The 15199-nt window shown below is 40.8% G+C and overlaps 1 protein-coding gene across 7 annotated transcripts in view; it reads left to right on the top strand.

The window, feature by feature from the left end:
• The window catches only part of ZNF521 (zinc finger protein 521), a 273167-nt gene that overhangs the window by 114162 nt on the left and 143806 nt on the right, over positions 1 to 15199 (top strand). For all 7 annotated transcript variants that reach the window (XM_027577283.2, XM_027577278.2, XM_027577279.2 and 4 more), the window contains one exon: positions 400 to 3752. In XM_027577283.2, coding sequence (XP_027433084.1) covers positions 840 to 3752 — 2913 coding nt within the window. In that variant the 5' untranslated portion in view covers positions 400 to 839. The remainder of the gene's footprint in view (positions 1 to 399; positions 3753 to 15199) is intronic.

Here is a 15199-nt window from a genome sequence, read left to right as displayed (position 1 = left end):
TGGTTCTTCAGATGCTCACATAATATGCAAATCATTTTAGGATGAATACAGAAGAAAAATTAAATATATTAAAATCTGCATTTTAATAAAATTGTCAACGTGTAATATATACCTTGCTTCTAAGGAAAAATGATAAAAAGTAATAAGAGGGGTAATTGAGACATAGAACTATTTAATATCTTTTTATATCTTACAACCCAGTAAAAAGTAAATGTAGAATAAAAGCTTTGGACTCAGATTTGAAAGTGTTCCACTCAAATATTTTGGCGTCCAGTTTTGTTTTTTTTCCCCCTGAAAGGTTCTAGATGGTCTGTTAATGGACTTTTTGAAATGGTATGGTAAACTCGTTCTCGAGTTCTCAACATGTAAGATGAATTGTTCCCTTGCTTCTCATTGCAGATGGAGTGGATGTTGAAGATGATCCCACCTGCTCTTGGCCAGCTTCCTCACCTTCTAGCAAGGACCAGACTTCCCCTAGCCATGGAGAAGGATGCGATTTTGGCGAGGAAGAAGGTGGCCCTGGACTCCCATACCCATGCCAATTCTGTGACAAGTCCTTTAGCCGCCTCAGCTACCTAAAGCACCATGAGCAGAGTCACAGCGACAAACTGCCTTTCAAATGCACCTATTGCAGTAGGCTGTTCAAACACAAGCGGAGCCGAGACCGCCATATCAAACTTCACACGGGGGACAAGAAGTACCACTGCAGTGAATGTGATGCCGCTTTCTCCAGAAGTGATCACTTGAAGATCCACTTAAAGACTCACACGTCCAACAAGCCATATAAATGTGCCATTTGCCGCCGTGGGTTTCTGTCCTCTAGTTCCTTGCACGGACACATGCAGGTCCACGAGAGAAACAAGGACGGGTCCCAGTCTGGCTCCAGGATGGAGGACTGGAAGATGAAGGACACTCAGAAGTGCAGTCAGTGTGAGGAAGGCTTTGACTTCCCGGAAGACCTCCAGAAGCACATTGCGGAGTGCCACCCCGAGTGCTCCCCAAATGAGGACAGAGCGGCCCTCCAGTGTATCTACTGCCACGAGCTTTTTGTGGAGGAGACATCCCTCATGAACCACATGGAGCAGGTGCATGGCGGGGAGAAGAAGAACTCTTGCAGCATCTGCTCGGAGAGCTTCCACACCGTCGAGGAACTGTACAGCCACGTGGACAGCCACCAGCAAGCCGAGTCCTGCAACCACAGCAACAGCCCCTCTCTGGTCACAGTGGGCTACACGTCCGTGTCCAGCACGACTCCGGATTCCAACCTCTCCGTGGACAGCTCGACCATGGTGGAAGCTGCCCCCCCAATCCCAAAGAGCCGGGGCCGGAAGCGGGCTGCTCAGCAAACCCCTGACTTGACCGTCCCCTCGAGTAAACAGGCCAAAGTGACCTACAGCTGTATTTACTGCAACAAGCAGTTGTTCTCGAGTCTGGCGGTTCTGCAGATTCACCTGAAAACGATGCATTTGGACAAGCCAGAACAGGCCCACATTTGTCAGTATTGCTTGGAGGTATTGCCCTCACTCTATAACCTGAATGAACATCTGAAGCAAGTGCATGAAGCTCAGGATCCAGGTCTGATTGTTTCTGCCATGCCTGCCATAGTCTACCAGTGCAATTTCTGCTCCGAAGTTGTCAACGACCTCAACACCCTTCAGGAACACATCCGATGTTCTCATGGATTTGCAAACCCTGCAGCTAAGGATAGCAATGCGTTCTTTTGTCCCCATTGCTACATGGGGTTTCTCACTGACTCTTCCCTGGAAGAGCATATAAGACAGGTCCATTGTGACCTCAGTGGCTCCCGATTTGGGTCTCCGGTGCTCGGGACTCCGAAGGAACCGGTAGTAGAAGTCTATTCTTGTTCTTATTGTACGAATTCGCCAATATTCAACAGCGTTCTTAAGCTGAACAAGCATATCAAAGAGAATCATAAAAACATTCCCTTGGCCCTGAATTATATTCACAATGGGAAGAAATCCAGGGCCTTGAGCCCCTTATCTCCCGTGGCCATAGAGCAGACATCTCTTAAGATGATGCAGGCGGTGAGTGGTGCACCTGCACGTCCAGCTGGAGAATATATCTGTAATCAGTGTGGTGCTAAGTACACTTCCCTGGACAGCTTTCAGACTCACCTAAAAACTCATCTCGACACTGTGCTCCCCAAACTGACCTGCCCTCAGTGCAACAAGGAATTCCCCAACCAAGAATCCTTGCTGAAGCATGTTACCATTCATTTCATGATCACCTCAACCTACTACATCTGCGAGAGTTGTGATAAGCAGTTCACGTCAGTGGACGACCTTCAGAAACACCTGCTGGACATGCACACCTTTGTCTTCTTCCGGTGCACACTCTGCCAAGAGGTTTTTGACTCGAAGGTCTCCATTCAACTCCACCTGGCTGTGAAACACAGTAATGAGAAGAAAGTCTACAGGTGCACGTCTTGCAACTGGGACTTCCGCAACGAGACTGACTTGCAGCTCCACGTGAAGCACAACCACCTGGAAAATCAAGGCAAAGTGCACAAGTGCATTTTCTGTGGCGAGTCTTTTGGCACCGAGGTGGAGCTCCAGTGCCACATCACCACTCACAGTAAGAAGTACAATTGCAAATTCTGCAGCAAAGCCTTCCACGCAATCATTCTGCTGGAGAAACACTTGCGGGAAAAGCACTGTGTGTTTGAAACCAAGACTCCCAACTGTGGCACGAACGGGGCTTCTGAGCAAGTGCAGAAGGAGGAGGTGGAGCTGCAGACCTTGCTGACCAACAGCCAGGAGTCCCACAACAGTCATGACGGGAGTGAAGAAGATGTGGACACCTCGGAGCCAATGTACGGGTGCGACATCTGTGGGGCAGCCTACACCATGGAGACCCTGCTGCAGAACCACCAGCTCCGAGACCACAACATCAGACCTGGGGAGAGCGCCATTGTGAAGAAGAAAGCCGAGCTCATTAAAGGGAATTACAAGTGTAATGTGTGCTCTCGAACCTTCTTCTCTGAAAATGGCCTCCGTGAGCATATGCAGACCCACCTAGGCCCTGTCAAACACTACATGTGCCCCATTTGTGGAGAGCGGTTTCCCTCCCTTTTAACTCTTACTGAACACAAAGTCACTCATAGTAAGAGCCTTGATACTGGAAACTGCCGGATTTGCAAGATGCCTCTCCAGAGCGAAGAGGAGTTTTTAGAGCATTGCCAAATGCACCCTGACTTGCGGAATTCCCTGACGGGATTCCGCTGCGTGGTCTGCATGCAGACTGTGACCTCCACCTTAGAACTCAAAATCCATGGGACATTCCACATGCAAAAGACAGGGAATGGGTCCGCCGTCCAGACCACAGGGCGTGGTCAGCATGTCCAAAAACTGTACAAGTGTGCGTCTTGCCTCAAAGAGTTCCGTTCCAAGCAAGATCTGGTGAAACTTGACATCAATGGCCTGCCATATGGTCTGTGTGCTGGCTGTGTGAATCTTAGCAAGAGCGGCAGCCCAGGTATCAACATCCCTCCCGGCACAAATAGGCCGGGCTTGGGCCAGAATGAGAATCTCAGTGCCATTGAGGGTAAAGGCAAGGCAGGGGGACTGAAGACTCGCTGTTCTAGCTGCAACGTTAAGTTTGAGTCTGAAAGTGAACTCCAGAACCACATCCAAACGGTCCACCGAGAGCTCGTGCCAGATAGCAACAGCACACAGTTGAAAACTCCACAAGTGTCGCCAATGCCCAGAATCAGTCCCTCCCAGTCGGATGAGGTAACTTGCCTTTTTACTATTTGCTCTTTAACCTCCTCAAGAAACCCTTGCCACTCGATGTGTCCACTTTCCGCAGCTTTATTGTCATGTGCCGAGAGATGCTTAGATTGAAATGCAGTGGTTTTTTTTCCCCCCATAGCCATTAGCCAGCAATTACTTGCTTCTTGATAAGCAGCATTTTGGCTTGAATGGTGCAAAATAGGACTAATTCCAGTCTCCCTAGGATATTGTCTTCTCTATGACTGAAGAGATCAGCGCTCATGCCAGCACCACTGAGATCTGGAATCTCAGCATAGCTTCACCGCGAGTTGAAATCCCCAGCTATGACTTGTGTGTATGGCAGAGAGATAATGACATAAAAGTAGGATGCTATGGGCCAACATGCTGGCTTGGAGTAAATTAAAAAGAATATATATATTTGTGGATAACAAATTGGGTAGGGGTGGCTTTATAATACCATGTTGTCAACACTCACTGTTTCTCTTTGTCTTCTGGGTGGTGAGCAAAATATTTTGCACAACAGGATTTTTTAAAAGCCCCTACATTTATCAAGCGCCACATGCCCAATGTTCCATTTCAAGGCATCCCCTTAAATATCCCCAAGTCTTCACTCCCAGGGTTTGGGTTTCAAAATTAAAGTGGATTTTTTTTCTTAGTTTAAGAGTGGTTTCATGCCTTCTTTGCCTTAATGAGTATGAAAAATAAGTTCATTTACAACGAAATAGTTTTATAAGTCACCAGTCCTTGAAGCTGAGCAGAGGATGGCTTATTTTATTATAATTTCTTTATGCTTTATCACCTGGTTTCTAAGAGTTCTTTCCACTTCCCTACCTGCCCCTATCTAGAGATCCATCCAAATGAAAACCACAGGGAGATCCATCTCCCTTCAGTTTGGGGTCACTGCATTTTACTTATCTTGTCTCAGCACTCATACCCTCTTGGAGGCCCCCCTGCATGTCTCCGCAGATAGCCATCAGTCAGCTGGTAGGGGGGAGCTGGGAAGACTGACACAGAGCCCATCCTCCTGAAATGTGGCATCTGCGTGACAGGCAAGCTCCCAAACTTTGAAGCTGCTTTCCTTTCTCTCCTTCCAAGTAAATCTGCACCTTTCTCTCATTTAAATAAATGAAGCCCTTTCAAACTGATGAAGACAGCTGGAAGAGCATAGTCTTGGTAATGGCTCCTGGCTCATGTGTTGGATCAAGTAGTTTCTTTTGGTAGTTCTAATCAGATGAAATGAATAATTTTTTCGAACTTTTTGTTTCAAACATGCTTAAACCTATAGAAAAGCTGAAGGAATAACACAGTGAACGTGTGTGTTTTTGTGTATCCATATCACAGATTACCGGATCTGAACATTTTGTCATATTTTTCTCTCTCTGCAAACTTTTTATTAACCTGAACCACATGAGAGTAAGTTTCAGACATCATGATTTTCCTAAGAAGAAGGACATTTCCCCATTTAACCATAATATTTTTAGTTAAGGCAATTAACGAAATCAGTTAAAGAAATCAAATAGATCTATAATGTCTTCTATAAGATGTCCATATTCATGGACATTTGCCCAATTGTCCCCAAAATGTCTTATTTTTAAAATGCTTATGGACAAGAATTTTAGAAAAACATTTATGCAGAAAATTACTTCTCTCCCCCCCTTTTTTATTTTGCTATGCTTAATATATAGAGAGGAGTTTGTATATTCATGTTTAATTTAAATGGTGCATAAAATTGTTTTGAAATGACTGCATTCGTGTGTGTGTGTGTGTGTATGTGTGTGTGTGTGTGTGTGTGTGTGATTGTGGTGGTGTGTTCACTTAAAATCAAGCAAAATCGGGCTCTTGTTTCTTAGATTGTGGAAAGGCATGTGCCTGTTTCTTCTTCTCTGTTCCTGGCTTATGTTTTCTGATGTTCCTATATTGCATTATATTATTACACCACTTGAGGTGAAATTTATTTTTTAAATGAAGGAGGACATATGAATAGTCTTTACATGTCAATTTGGTTAGAGTTACTTGCTTAGAGAACTTATCATTAAGGGGTGGTCAGGTTTTTAATACTAATACCTAAAATCTTCATGATGAAGCCTAACTATATCCTGCACTTAAATAGAATAATGCAAAAGATATTTTTAAAAGTACTTCTTAATTGTAATTCTTTTTTTAAGATTTTATTTGTTTATTTATTTATTTGGGTGGGGTGGGGCAGAGGGAGAGAATCTCAAGCAGACTCTGTGCTGAGCCTGACACTGGGCTCGATCCCACAACCCTGAGATCATGACCTGAGCCAAAATCAAGAGTCAGACCGACTAAGCCATCCAGGCACCCTTAATGGTAATTTTTACAATAGTGTTTTTTAAACACCTAGATACGAAGGCTTAAAAGTGACTCTTTACACAGAAGGGTACCTCCTTATTAAGCCTGATTAATAGGAGCTTGTAGCAATGTCCTTAACTGACCAGATATTAGGATCCAGTTGTACATATTTCCTTCGTGCTTCAAAAGTTCACTAATTTGTTTAACATTTTCATCATTGTTATTATTTTTTCTTCATTACAATATTTAAATCATAAAATTTCATGTGCTCACTTCCTTTCTGATAGTCTCTGCACTTAAAAATGTACAATAGGCCATATCATTTGGACTTGACATAGAAAATTATCTAAACATATGTGGAATTTTGCAAAAAGAAGCCCCACAATAATGCATTAGCAAGAAAAAGACATAGAGTAAAAATTAATTTGTTTACTTTCTTTGTCAAGTTAAGCTTCTGTGACTTCTCCTGTGTATTGTGTAAATTTTTTACCACGTAGGTAAAAGAGAAGTTATTACGTAAGTCTTTGCCAAAAGACAGGTATGCTGTGTGGGAATAAATTTTATCACAAAAGAAGTACGGAATGTATGTCTTCTGACTTCGAAGTCCTGGGCAGGAATGAAGGACTTAGCGCTGTGGGTGGTATTTTCATCTCTTCTTCTTGCTGAGGATTGAGACTTCAGAAGAGAAAAGAAGACCGTGGGACATAATAAAACCCGGATACACAGATATTGTCAAGAACAAGATTAGATTTTTTTCTGGACTTGACTTGTGATCACATAAGGGTATTGGTAGACACTGGAATGAGTATTTCAAAGACTGAAAAGAATGCTTTTTGGCCGAGACTAGATTACCTATTTAAAAGGGATTTAGATATAATCTAGGGAAGGATAAGTACTGGATAAACGCATGCGATCCAAGAAATGGATGAAAGACAAGGCACATGACACTTACGGAAAGATAATAGTAGGTAGCTGTCATGTAATGGAGAAATTTGGAATTGAAGACAAAAGATCTGAATGTGAACCCCTCTTCTTCTGCATAATGCTTTCTGAATTTGTGAACATGTTTTCTTTGTGCCACAATCCTATAATTATCAATCTAAATTTGCTATGGAGTCTTTGTTTTGAATAAAATATTTGGGGGAACCTGTTCATTTCCCTTTGGCTCTCAGAGATCGAGTATGATATACATTTATGCCTGACCTCCTACAATGATTCCATAAATGGTAGAGATAAACTAACACAAGAATGCTGGCCATCTAGATTTTTTCCCTACACGAAACACCTTGCTGAGTTACTGACATTTACTGTGTGTTGAATAAATGTTAGTTCTTCTTCTGGAGTTCATTGACACTGGCCCAGCCTGGTCAGGTTCTGCCCCGTTTGGACCTTAACATGTTTTCTTATGATGACATTAGAAGCATGTGTCCTTCTGCTTCCATTTCTCCAGGTTGTCTAATAGCCAGTTTCTTCAAGGGGTTATTTATTCACCTTTCAGCTCGCACCATCCCCGCCAGTCCATTGAAATTGCTCTTGCAGTGGTTTCCACTTGTGTCCGTGTTGCTGGATGCTCGCACAGTGCCACAGAATCAGAACCAGAAGGGACTCTGGAGACCATCTGATTAAGCTGCCTCATTTTACAGGCGGCAAAACAGGCCCAGATAAATTGAGGTCTAAGATGACACAGCTAGTAACTGGTAGACAGGGAGCTCTGAGAATCCGGCTTTCTAACTCCAGGTTCAAGATTCTCTTTTCATAAATCCACTGGACTTTCCTCTAGCTGCTGTCTCATCTGTACGCTTTTCATAAAATCCTCTCTGTATTGCTGTCTTACTTTCTGTTGTCATTCCCTTCTTCCACCCACTGCAAGGGATCATCTGCTTCCATCACTTTACTGCAGCTGACTTTTTTAAGGTCTCTGTTGATCTAATTGACCAATGTAATGCTTTTCTTTTTTCCCTTAAAGAGAACTTATCCTAGTTTACCTATTCTGCTTCTCACTACTGGCTATTTCTTCTTTATCAAACCTCTGCTTTCCCTCCCAGTTCCCCTCATAGAGTGAACCGTAGCCTACTTCCTCTGTCTGCTCCTCCAAGTTTGTGCCCTGTTGCAACTCTCGTTCTGCATACCCCCTCCATGTGGCCTCATCCACTCCCATAGCTCTGGCTACCACATTTTATGGATGACTCTCCAAATGGTATCTCCCAAATGCAGGAGGGAACTTACAGGGGCTGATGGAAATATTCCCTATCTTGATTGTGGTGGTGGTTACATGACTGTATGCATTTGTTAATACTCACCAGATGTAAACTTAGTGAATTTTCATATGTGAATTACCTCTCAATGAAACTGATTTTAAAAAGGGTATCTATGACTTCCACCTTTCCACTGATATGCAGACCCATGCACACAGTTGCCTGCTGGAGATATTCCCTCACGTGTTTCCATACACTTGCAACTCAGTGGGACCAAAACTGAACTCATCATCCTTTTCTCTGAACCTGCTTCTTTTCTTATATTTTCTATTTCACTGTGGAGCCACTGATTTTCTTATCTCCCTTTTCTCCACATCCAGTTGGTCATCAAGTGATCTCTGTTTCAGCTCATATATATTTTTTAAATCAATCCCCTCTTCTCCATCCCCTTCCCACATTTGTAATTCAATCTCTGATCATCTCTCACTAAACTACTGAAGCAGCCTCCTAATTGTTCCCTTGGACTTTAGGCTTATCATTTTCAAATCCATCTCCACAATGCTGCCAGAGCAATCTATCTAAAACACAAATCTGAATAGCATGTCCCTCCCTATTTGAAACATTTTAAGTGCTCTGTACTTCCATCCTTATAGGATACTATAATATCCTTTTATTGTGAAATATAATGACTCTTCAGGTTCTGGCCCCTGATAAATTTCCCCTTCCTTTTCTTACCTTTCACCTTATTCCATAGTTGAAAATACTTTAATTAACCTGCAGGTGACACACTGCTTCTGTGTCTCATTAAGACTGCCCTGTCTCTTCTACCCGATAATCTCCCTCCTCCTGACTGCCCTCCACCTTCTATAAGGCTGTCCAACTTACTCTCTATTTGGAGATCAACTACTCTAGAAGTCCTTCTATGACCCTGACTTCCCACCACAAACATCTCTCCTCCGCTTGAATGCTCTGTGGATACAATATGTCATAAAGATATTAAAATTGTCACATTGTTTTATAATTACCTCTTTACCTTTCTCTTCCTATGAATTCCTCAGGGCAAGAATTTACTCAATCTCCTATTTCTAATACCCATGACAGTGCCAGGCCCACAGTAGGCAAATGCCTCTGTGGATGGATGTCATGGAGCTGTGTCTGGCTGGTGGCTCGCCCAGAGCCTTTTCCCATGTGTGGCAGTATGGCAGGACACCTGGCCACCTCGCTTTTTTTTTCATGCAGGAGCCACCTGCTACAGTGACGGAAACCTAGAAGGTATTGGATAAATGTGTGCTCTTGTTCTGAGTGTGTTAACTACAAGATCACTATCCACACTTTCTTACCCCATTTGGACTCAGAACGTTCCATCGTCATCGATGTTGTGTCAGTCCACTGTTATTATCCTATTCCACTTCAGGAGTTCCCAGAGAAGTTGTCGTTGGTCTCACCAAGGTGGCCAGTGGTCTCCAGGTTCCCAAGAAAGCCTTTCTGTCTCCATCATTCCTATGGCACGAGGCAGAGTAGATAGCTCTTTCCTTGATGTACACCTCTGAGTTCACGGCATTTGCTCTCTAGTTTTCCTCCTACTTTTGCCTTTGGAGGTTTTTCCTCCCGTGCCTATTCTAAAAGTGCAGAGAGTCTTTGAGGCTCATCCTTGGCCCTCTTTTTCTTCTCTGTCTACTCTCTCAGTAGGCCTCTGCTCTCTTCATGTGGCTGTAACTGTCTCCATGCTAAGAATTCCCAAATTTCTATTCATAGCCTAGACCTCCTCTTAGTTCCAGATTATTGTGTGCTACTGACAGCTTGACTTTTCCATTTACATCTCTCTTAGATATTTGAAGTGTAATGAGTACAGTCTAAAATCTTGATTCTCTCTCCTAAAATCTGTTCTTTTTCCAGACTTCCATCATTTGAGTAAAGGGAGCCACCCCACACCCAAATTATTCAAGCAAGAAACCAGGGAATTGTTCCTGATTCCTCCCTTTTCCTCATTCCCCACGTCTGATCTATTAATAAGCACTGGATCTCTTGATTCTGCCTTTAACAAGTATCCCATCCATATCTTTCCATCGCCAAAGCCATCATCATGGTCTGGGCCACAGTCCTCACCTGGATACTGCGGTGGTTTCCTAACGGATCCCTCTCCATCTTCTCCCTGCTTCCAACCCATTCTTCATGCTGCTCTGTCCTGAAGACATGTAAATTACGTGGAGTCACTTAACATTCTTCAGAGACTTCCCATGTCACTCAAATACAAGCTCAACCCCTCTCCAGTTTATGAGGCCACATGCGGACCGGCTGTAGCCGGCTGTTCTCAGCTTGCCTGGGTGGTTCCCCACGCACTGTGCCTGGCCTCCCAGCCTCCTGAGTGCGCATCTCCTTCTGAGGCTTCCCAGGAGCCACTTGTTCACCGGGGCTACTCTTCTGAGGCAGCCTTTCTGCACCTTTCTCATCTGTCAGATGGGCCTCTCCCCAAAATCTTCCTGAAGTTAGTCTCCTCCTTAGGATCTCCTTTTAAAATTATAATTTTTTTTTTACTTCTTTATTTCCTTCTTCCTCTTTCTCACCTCTGAAAACCCAACATGCTTGTCATAAGGTCTCAGTCAATATCAGTTGAATAAAAGAACCTAGTATAAGTACTTCGAAGTGACAAAAATAGTATATGCTCCGTCTCCGGATGTATATGCGTGTATATCTCACAACTAATACACAGAGATAAAGATAAGTTTCCCCAAAAGTGCTTACGTGCTTTAAAGTCAGGTGTGATCTAAAAATACTAAAATAAACTAAAAGGCCTGAAGTTTCTAACAGTTCAAAAATCATCTTCAATGTGAAGGTCAATTTTGAATGTCTTGAAGTCAATATTCTTTCTTTATGGTTCGTTTACTAAAAATGGCAATATGTACATGGTGGTAATTCAGAACCCACTCAACTTCCACAATTCTGTTTTATGTAATAAAAATTTCCATAGCAAGGATGGATTTTAAGCTTTTATATTTCAAATTGCCGATACTAAGTTTTGCTAAGAGCAAAAATTAGGTAAGCTCCTTCTAGGTAAATGATATTTTTAAATTAAGTAGAAAATTTACATGACCAAATAAATCTGTAAGATTCAGATGTTCTTGAAATAGAATGAATTGCTTTGCCAAGTTCAATCTGCTTTCCGATTTATTGTTGTGGTGTTCACTATTTGTTTGGCAGCTACAGTGTACTGGTACAGGGAGTTAATGACCCCTGGCATAAATATCAGGGTGTGGAACATGGAAAAACCTGCCTCATATCCACTCTCTGTCCCTAGTCCCATGCTTACCTGGCATTGATCATTAACCCATACATTAAACTTCCTGCCACTACCATCCCCACATTTTCTGTACTTATTTCCAGTTCTGGGTTTTTTTTTTGCTGATGTGTTCCATCTGGTTCCAATGCCTTTTTAAAACATATGAAATTCAGAAATAGGAATGTTTTTGTATACAACCATGAATCTTGAATTGCACATAATATTTGTTCTTTGAGTACTAAGCCAAAAGAGTGTGGAGTCCTCCTATGTAGTGGCAGAATTCTATTTAGGAGAAATATTTTACATTTTGGCTTAAATGGTGTTGAGGTAGGAATTAGTAAATACTCAAGATGGTTTTGAATAATGAAAGAAAATGAGGAGCTACGTTCTGGATCTCTTATTACAATATTGCTCCACTCACCACATAATATAGATGCAATTTTCTATTAGATGTACTTTGTCTTCCTAGAAAATTCCCCTAAAATTGCCAAAAACTTAAAAAAAAAGTCTGAATAGCCAGTTCCTTATTTATACTTTCTGTTTTCACCTTTCCACATTTTTTTCCATGAAATTTCTATTCTTAATCTGCCCTTCTCTTCCCCCCACCCTCATTTCCTATTACTTATTTCCCATTCATTATTACCCCATACGGATGACTAAAATATCACATTTCAAATGTCGACCTTCTACTGAGGCCCCATCTTGGATTTTCAGCTACCTGTCTGACATTATCGGTTATACATCTGCTAGCCCTTTGACCAAAACAAATCATAATTTCTTTTGCCCCCTGGTTTTCCAGTGTTCCATCTTTCTCCTAATCATTGTGATCTGAAACCTTGTTTGCATTTCCCATATCTTCTCTGTTCTTCCAACCTTTGGGTTGACCACTCTCGAGCTGCTGTATTTTCTCTGCTGTTTGCATCTCTTGCAGTCTCTGTCCAGGCCCACGCCTGTCATTGTACACCCACTGCTCTCCTTCACGCCCTGCCTATTACAAAGGAAGTCCTAACCAATTTAGAAGTTCAGGTTCACACAAATCGCATTCTCTGGCCACAATACAAATCCATGATACACGAAAAAGTTATCTTTTTAAAAACCTCCATAAATATAAAAATTAAAACCACACATGGAATAAAGGGGGCATAAAAAGAGAAACTAAAAGTACTTAGAACTGAAAGAAAACTATATTGCAAAACTTGTGAGATGGAAACAAAGCAACACTTAGAGGAAAACATTGTTATAACATAAGAATACCTGTTAGCAGGATGCCTGGGTGGCTCAGTTGGTTAAGCATCTGCCTTCGGCTCAGGTCATGATCCCAGGGTCCTGGGATCGAGCCCCACATCGGGCTCCCTGCCCAGTGGGGAACTTGCTTCTCCCTCTCCCTCTACTGCTCCCCCTGCTTGTGCGTTCTCTCTGTCAAATAAATAAATAAAAATCTTTTTTAAAAAGAAAGAATACGTGTTAGAAAAAATACATATGAGAAAATTTAAAAAGGCATGATATCCAGAAGCTAAACATCCAGCTTCAGGCATTGGGAACAGAACAGCAAAACAAGCCCGTGAAAATATAAAAGAGAGGAAGATAATAAAGCAAAGAGCAAAGGTAATGAAATAGGAAACTGACAAAACAAGGAGACCAACAAAGTAAAAAACCACTTATATGACAAGACTAACAAAATTTATAAACTTCTGGTGAAATTAATCAAGTTAAAAAATAACGGTAAATAATATTAATAATGAAAGGGGAGCTATAACATCATATGGGCAGAAGTTTAAAAGATATTAGATATATATACACATACCACAATGACTGAAATAAAAATGAATGCAAAATTCCTTATTTCCCAAGAATGGAGAGCCACTGGAACCCTCTTACTTTACTAGTGGCAGTATAATTTTGTACAAGTGCTTTAAAAATACTGCTGGGCAGTATATACTAAAGTTGAATACTAGCCGACTCTGTGACCCACAAATTCTACTCCGAGGTCTGTCTCTAAGAGGTACGAGTGCAAATGTTTACCACAGGTTATGAACGAGAATATTTATAGTGGATTTTACATATATGCTTCAAGCTAGAGTCAATCAAAATGTTTGTCAAAATAAAATGAATAAATACATTCATATAATGGTATGAACTCATTCTGTTCCCACAGTGGAATACTACATAGCAATAAAGGGGAATGAACTACTGTTATATAACAATCTCAGCAACTCATATACACAATGTTGAATAAAAGGAACTAGGCACCTACTACTACATGACTCCATTCATATAAAGTGTAAGCCTAGGCAAAACTAATCAGTGGTAATCAAAGTCAGAATAGTTACCTCTGGGATGGCATGAAGTAGGAAAGGGCAAAAGGGTTTCTTTTGGGTGCTAGAAATGTTCCATATCTTGATATCTATGTGGTGATTACACTGTCATATACATATGTAAAATTTCATCAAGCAATACCCTTAAATTTCAGTTTAGTATGTATATGTGTGTGTGTGTGTGTGTGTGTGTATGCTATTTCTCAATTTTAAATTTTATTTTAAAAAGTCCAAAATGCACAGGATAAAAAAATAAGAGAATATTCTGAATAATTTTGTCTTAATAGCCAGATAAATGTGATTATATGGAAATGGTCTTAGAATTGTATGTTACCAAAGCTGGCTCAAGATAAAAAGAAAGAAGTAAAGTGATTCCATAAACATTAAAGAGTTTAATAAATTGTTGAAAACCTTCCCATAAAGGAAATATCAGAACATACACATAATTCCAAAGCGGTGCCAGAAAATACAAAAAGAAGGGACACTCCATTTAATAAGTCCAGTATAATCTCAGTATTAAAATCAGACAAAGATAGTAAAAGAAAAATTTAGGCAATGTTACAATAAAAAATTTTAAAGAACATATTAACAAACTAAATCCACTATGTTAAGAGATTTTATACTGTATTAAAATGGTTTTATCACAAGAATGCAAGGTGGGCTCAATCTCAATAAATTAATTGATTGAATTTACCACATCAGCAGTTTAAAGGAGACAAATTATATGTTTATCTCAAGAGTTGCAGAAAAATCTAAATTCAACATACTTTCATGATTAAAAAAGAACACTTGGAACAGACAGGGATTTTCTTACCCTAATAAAGAGTATTTGAAATATTATTTTTGGCAAGCATAATAATTAGTGGAGAAGTTTCAATGCAATTATTAGTTTAAAATAATCATGTATAACTGGCCCATGGACAAGAAGACTCAATACTGTAAAGTTATCAAATATCCTTAATTTGATCTGTAAATTATAGCTACTCCAATGGAAACTTCAACAGGTTTTAAAATGTATTTTTTTTATGTTCTTACTTTTTGGAACTGGACAAGCAGATTCAAAAATGTATATGAAAGAATGAAAGGTAAAGAATAGTAAAGATTGTCTTGAAGGAAAAGAACAAGCAGGGGAGGATTTGTCTTACTATGCAGGCGATTTATAATAAACCTGTAGCAATTTGGATGATGTGGGATTAGTCCACAGAACAAAATAAAGGTTCTCCAAGAGATATTAGATACATAAAAACTCAATATAGATTATAGCCATTTTTGTACATAAGTGAGGCAATGGATGGAGTATTCAATTCATTATCCATATGGAAAAAATAAAATAGAATACTCACATGT

The sequence above is a fragment of the Zalophus californianus genome, chromosome 14 (genome assembly GCF_009762305.2).
Source record: "Zalophus californianus isolate mZalCal1 chromosome 14, mZalCal1.pri.v2, whole genome shotgun sequence".
In the NCBI taxonomy this organism is placed as follows: domain Eukaryota; kingdom Metazoa; phylum Chordata; class Mammalia; order Carnivora; family Otariidae; genus Zalophus; species Zalophus californianus.
This window is presented reverse-complemented; position numbering and strand designations above follow the sequence as displayed.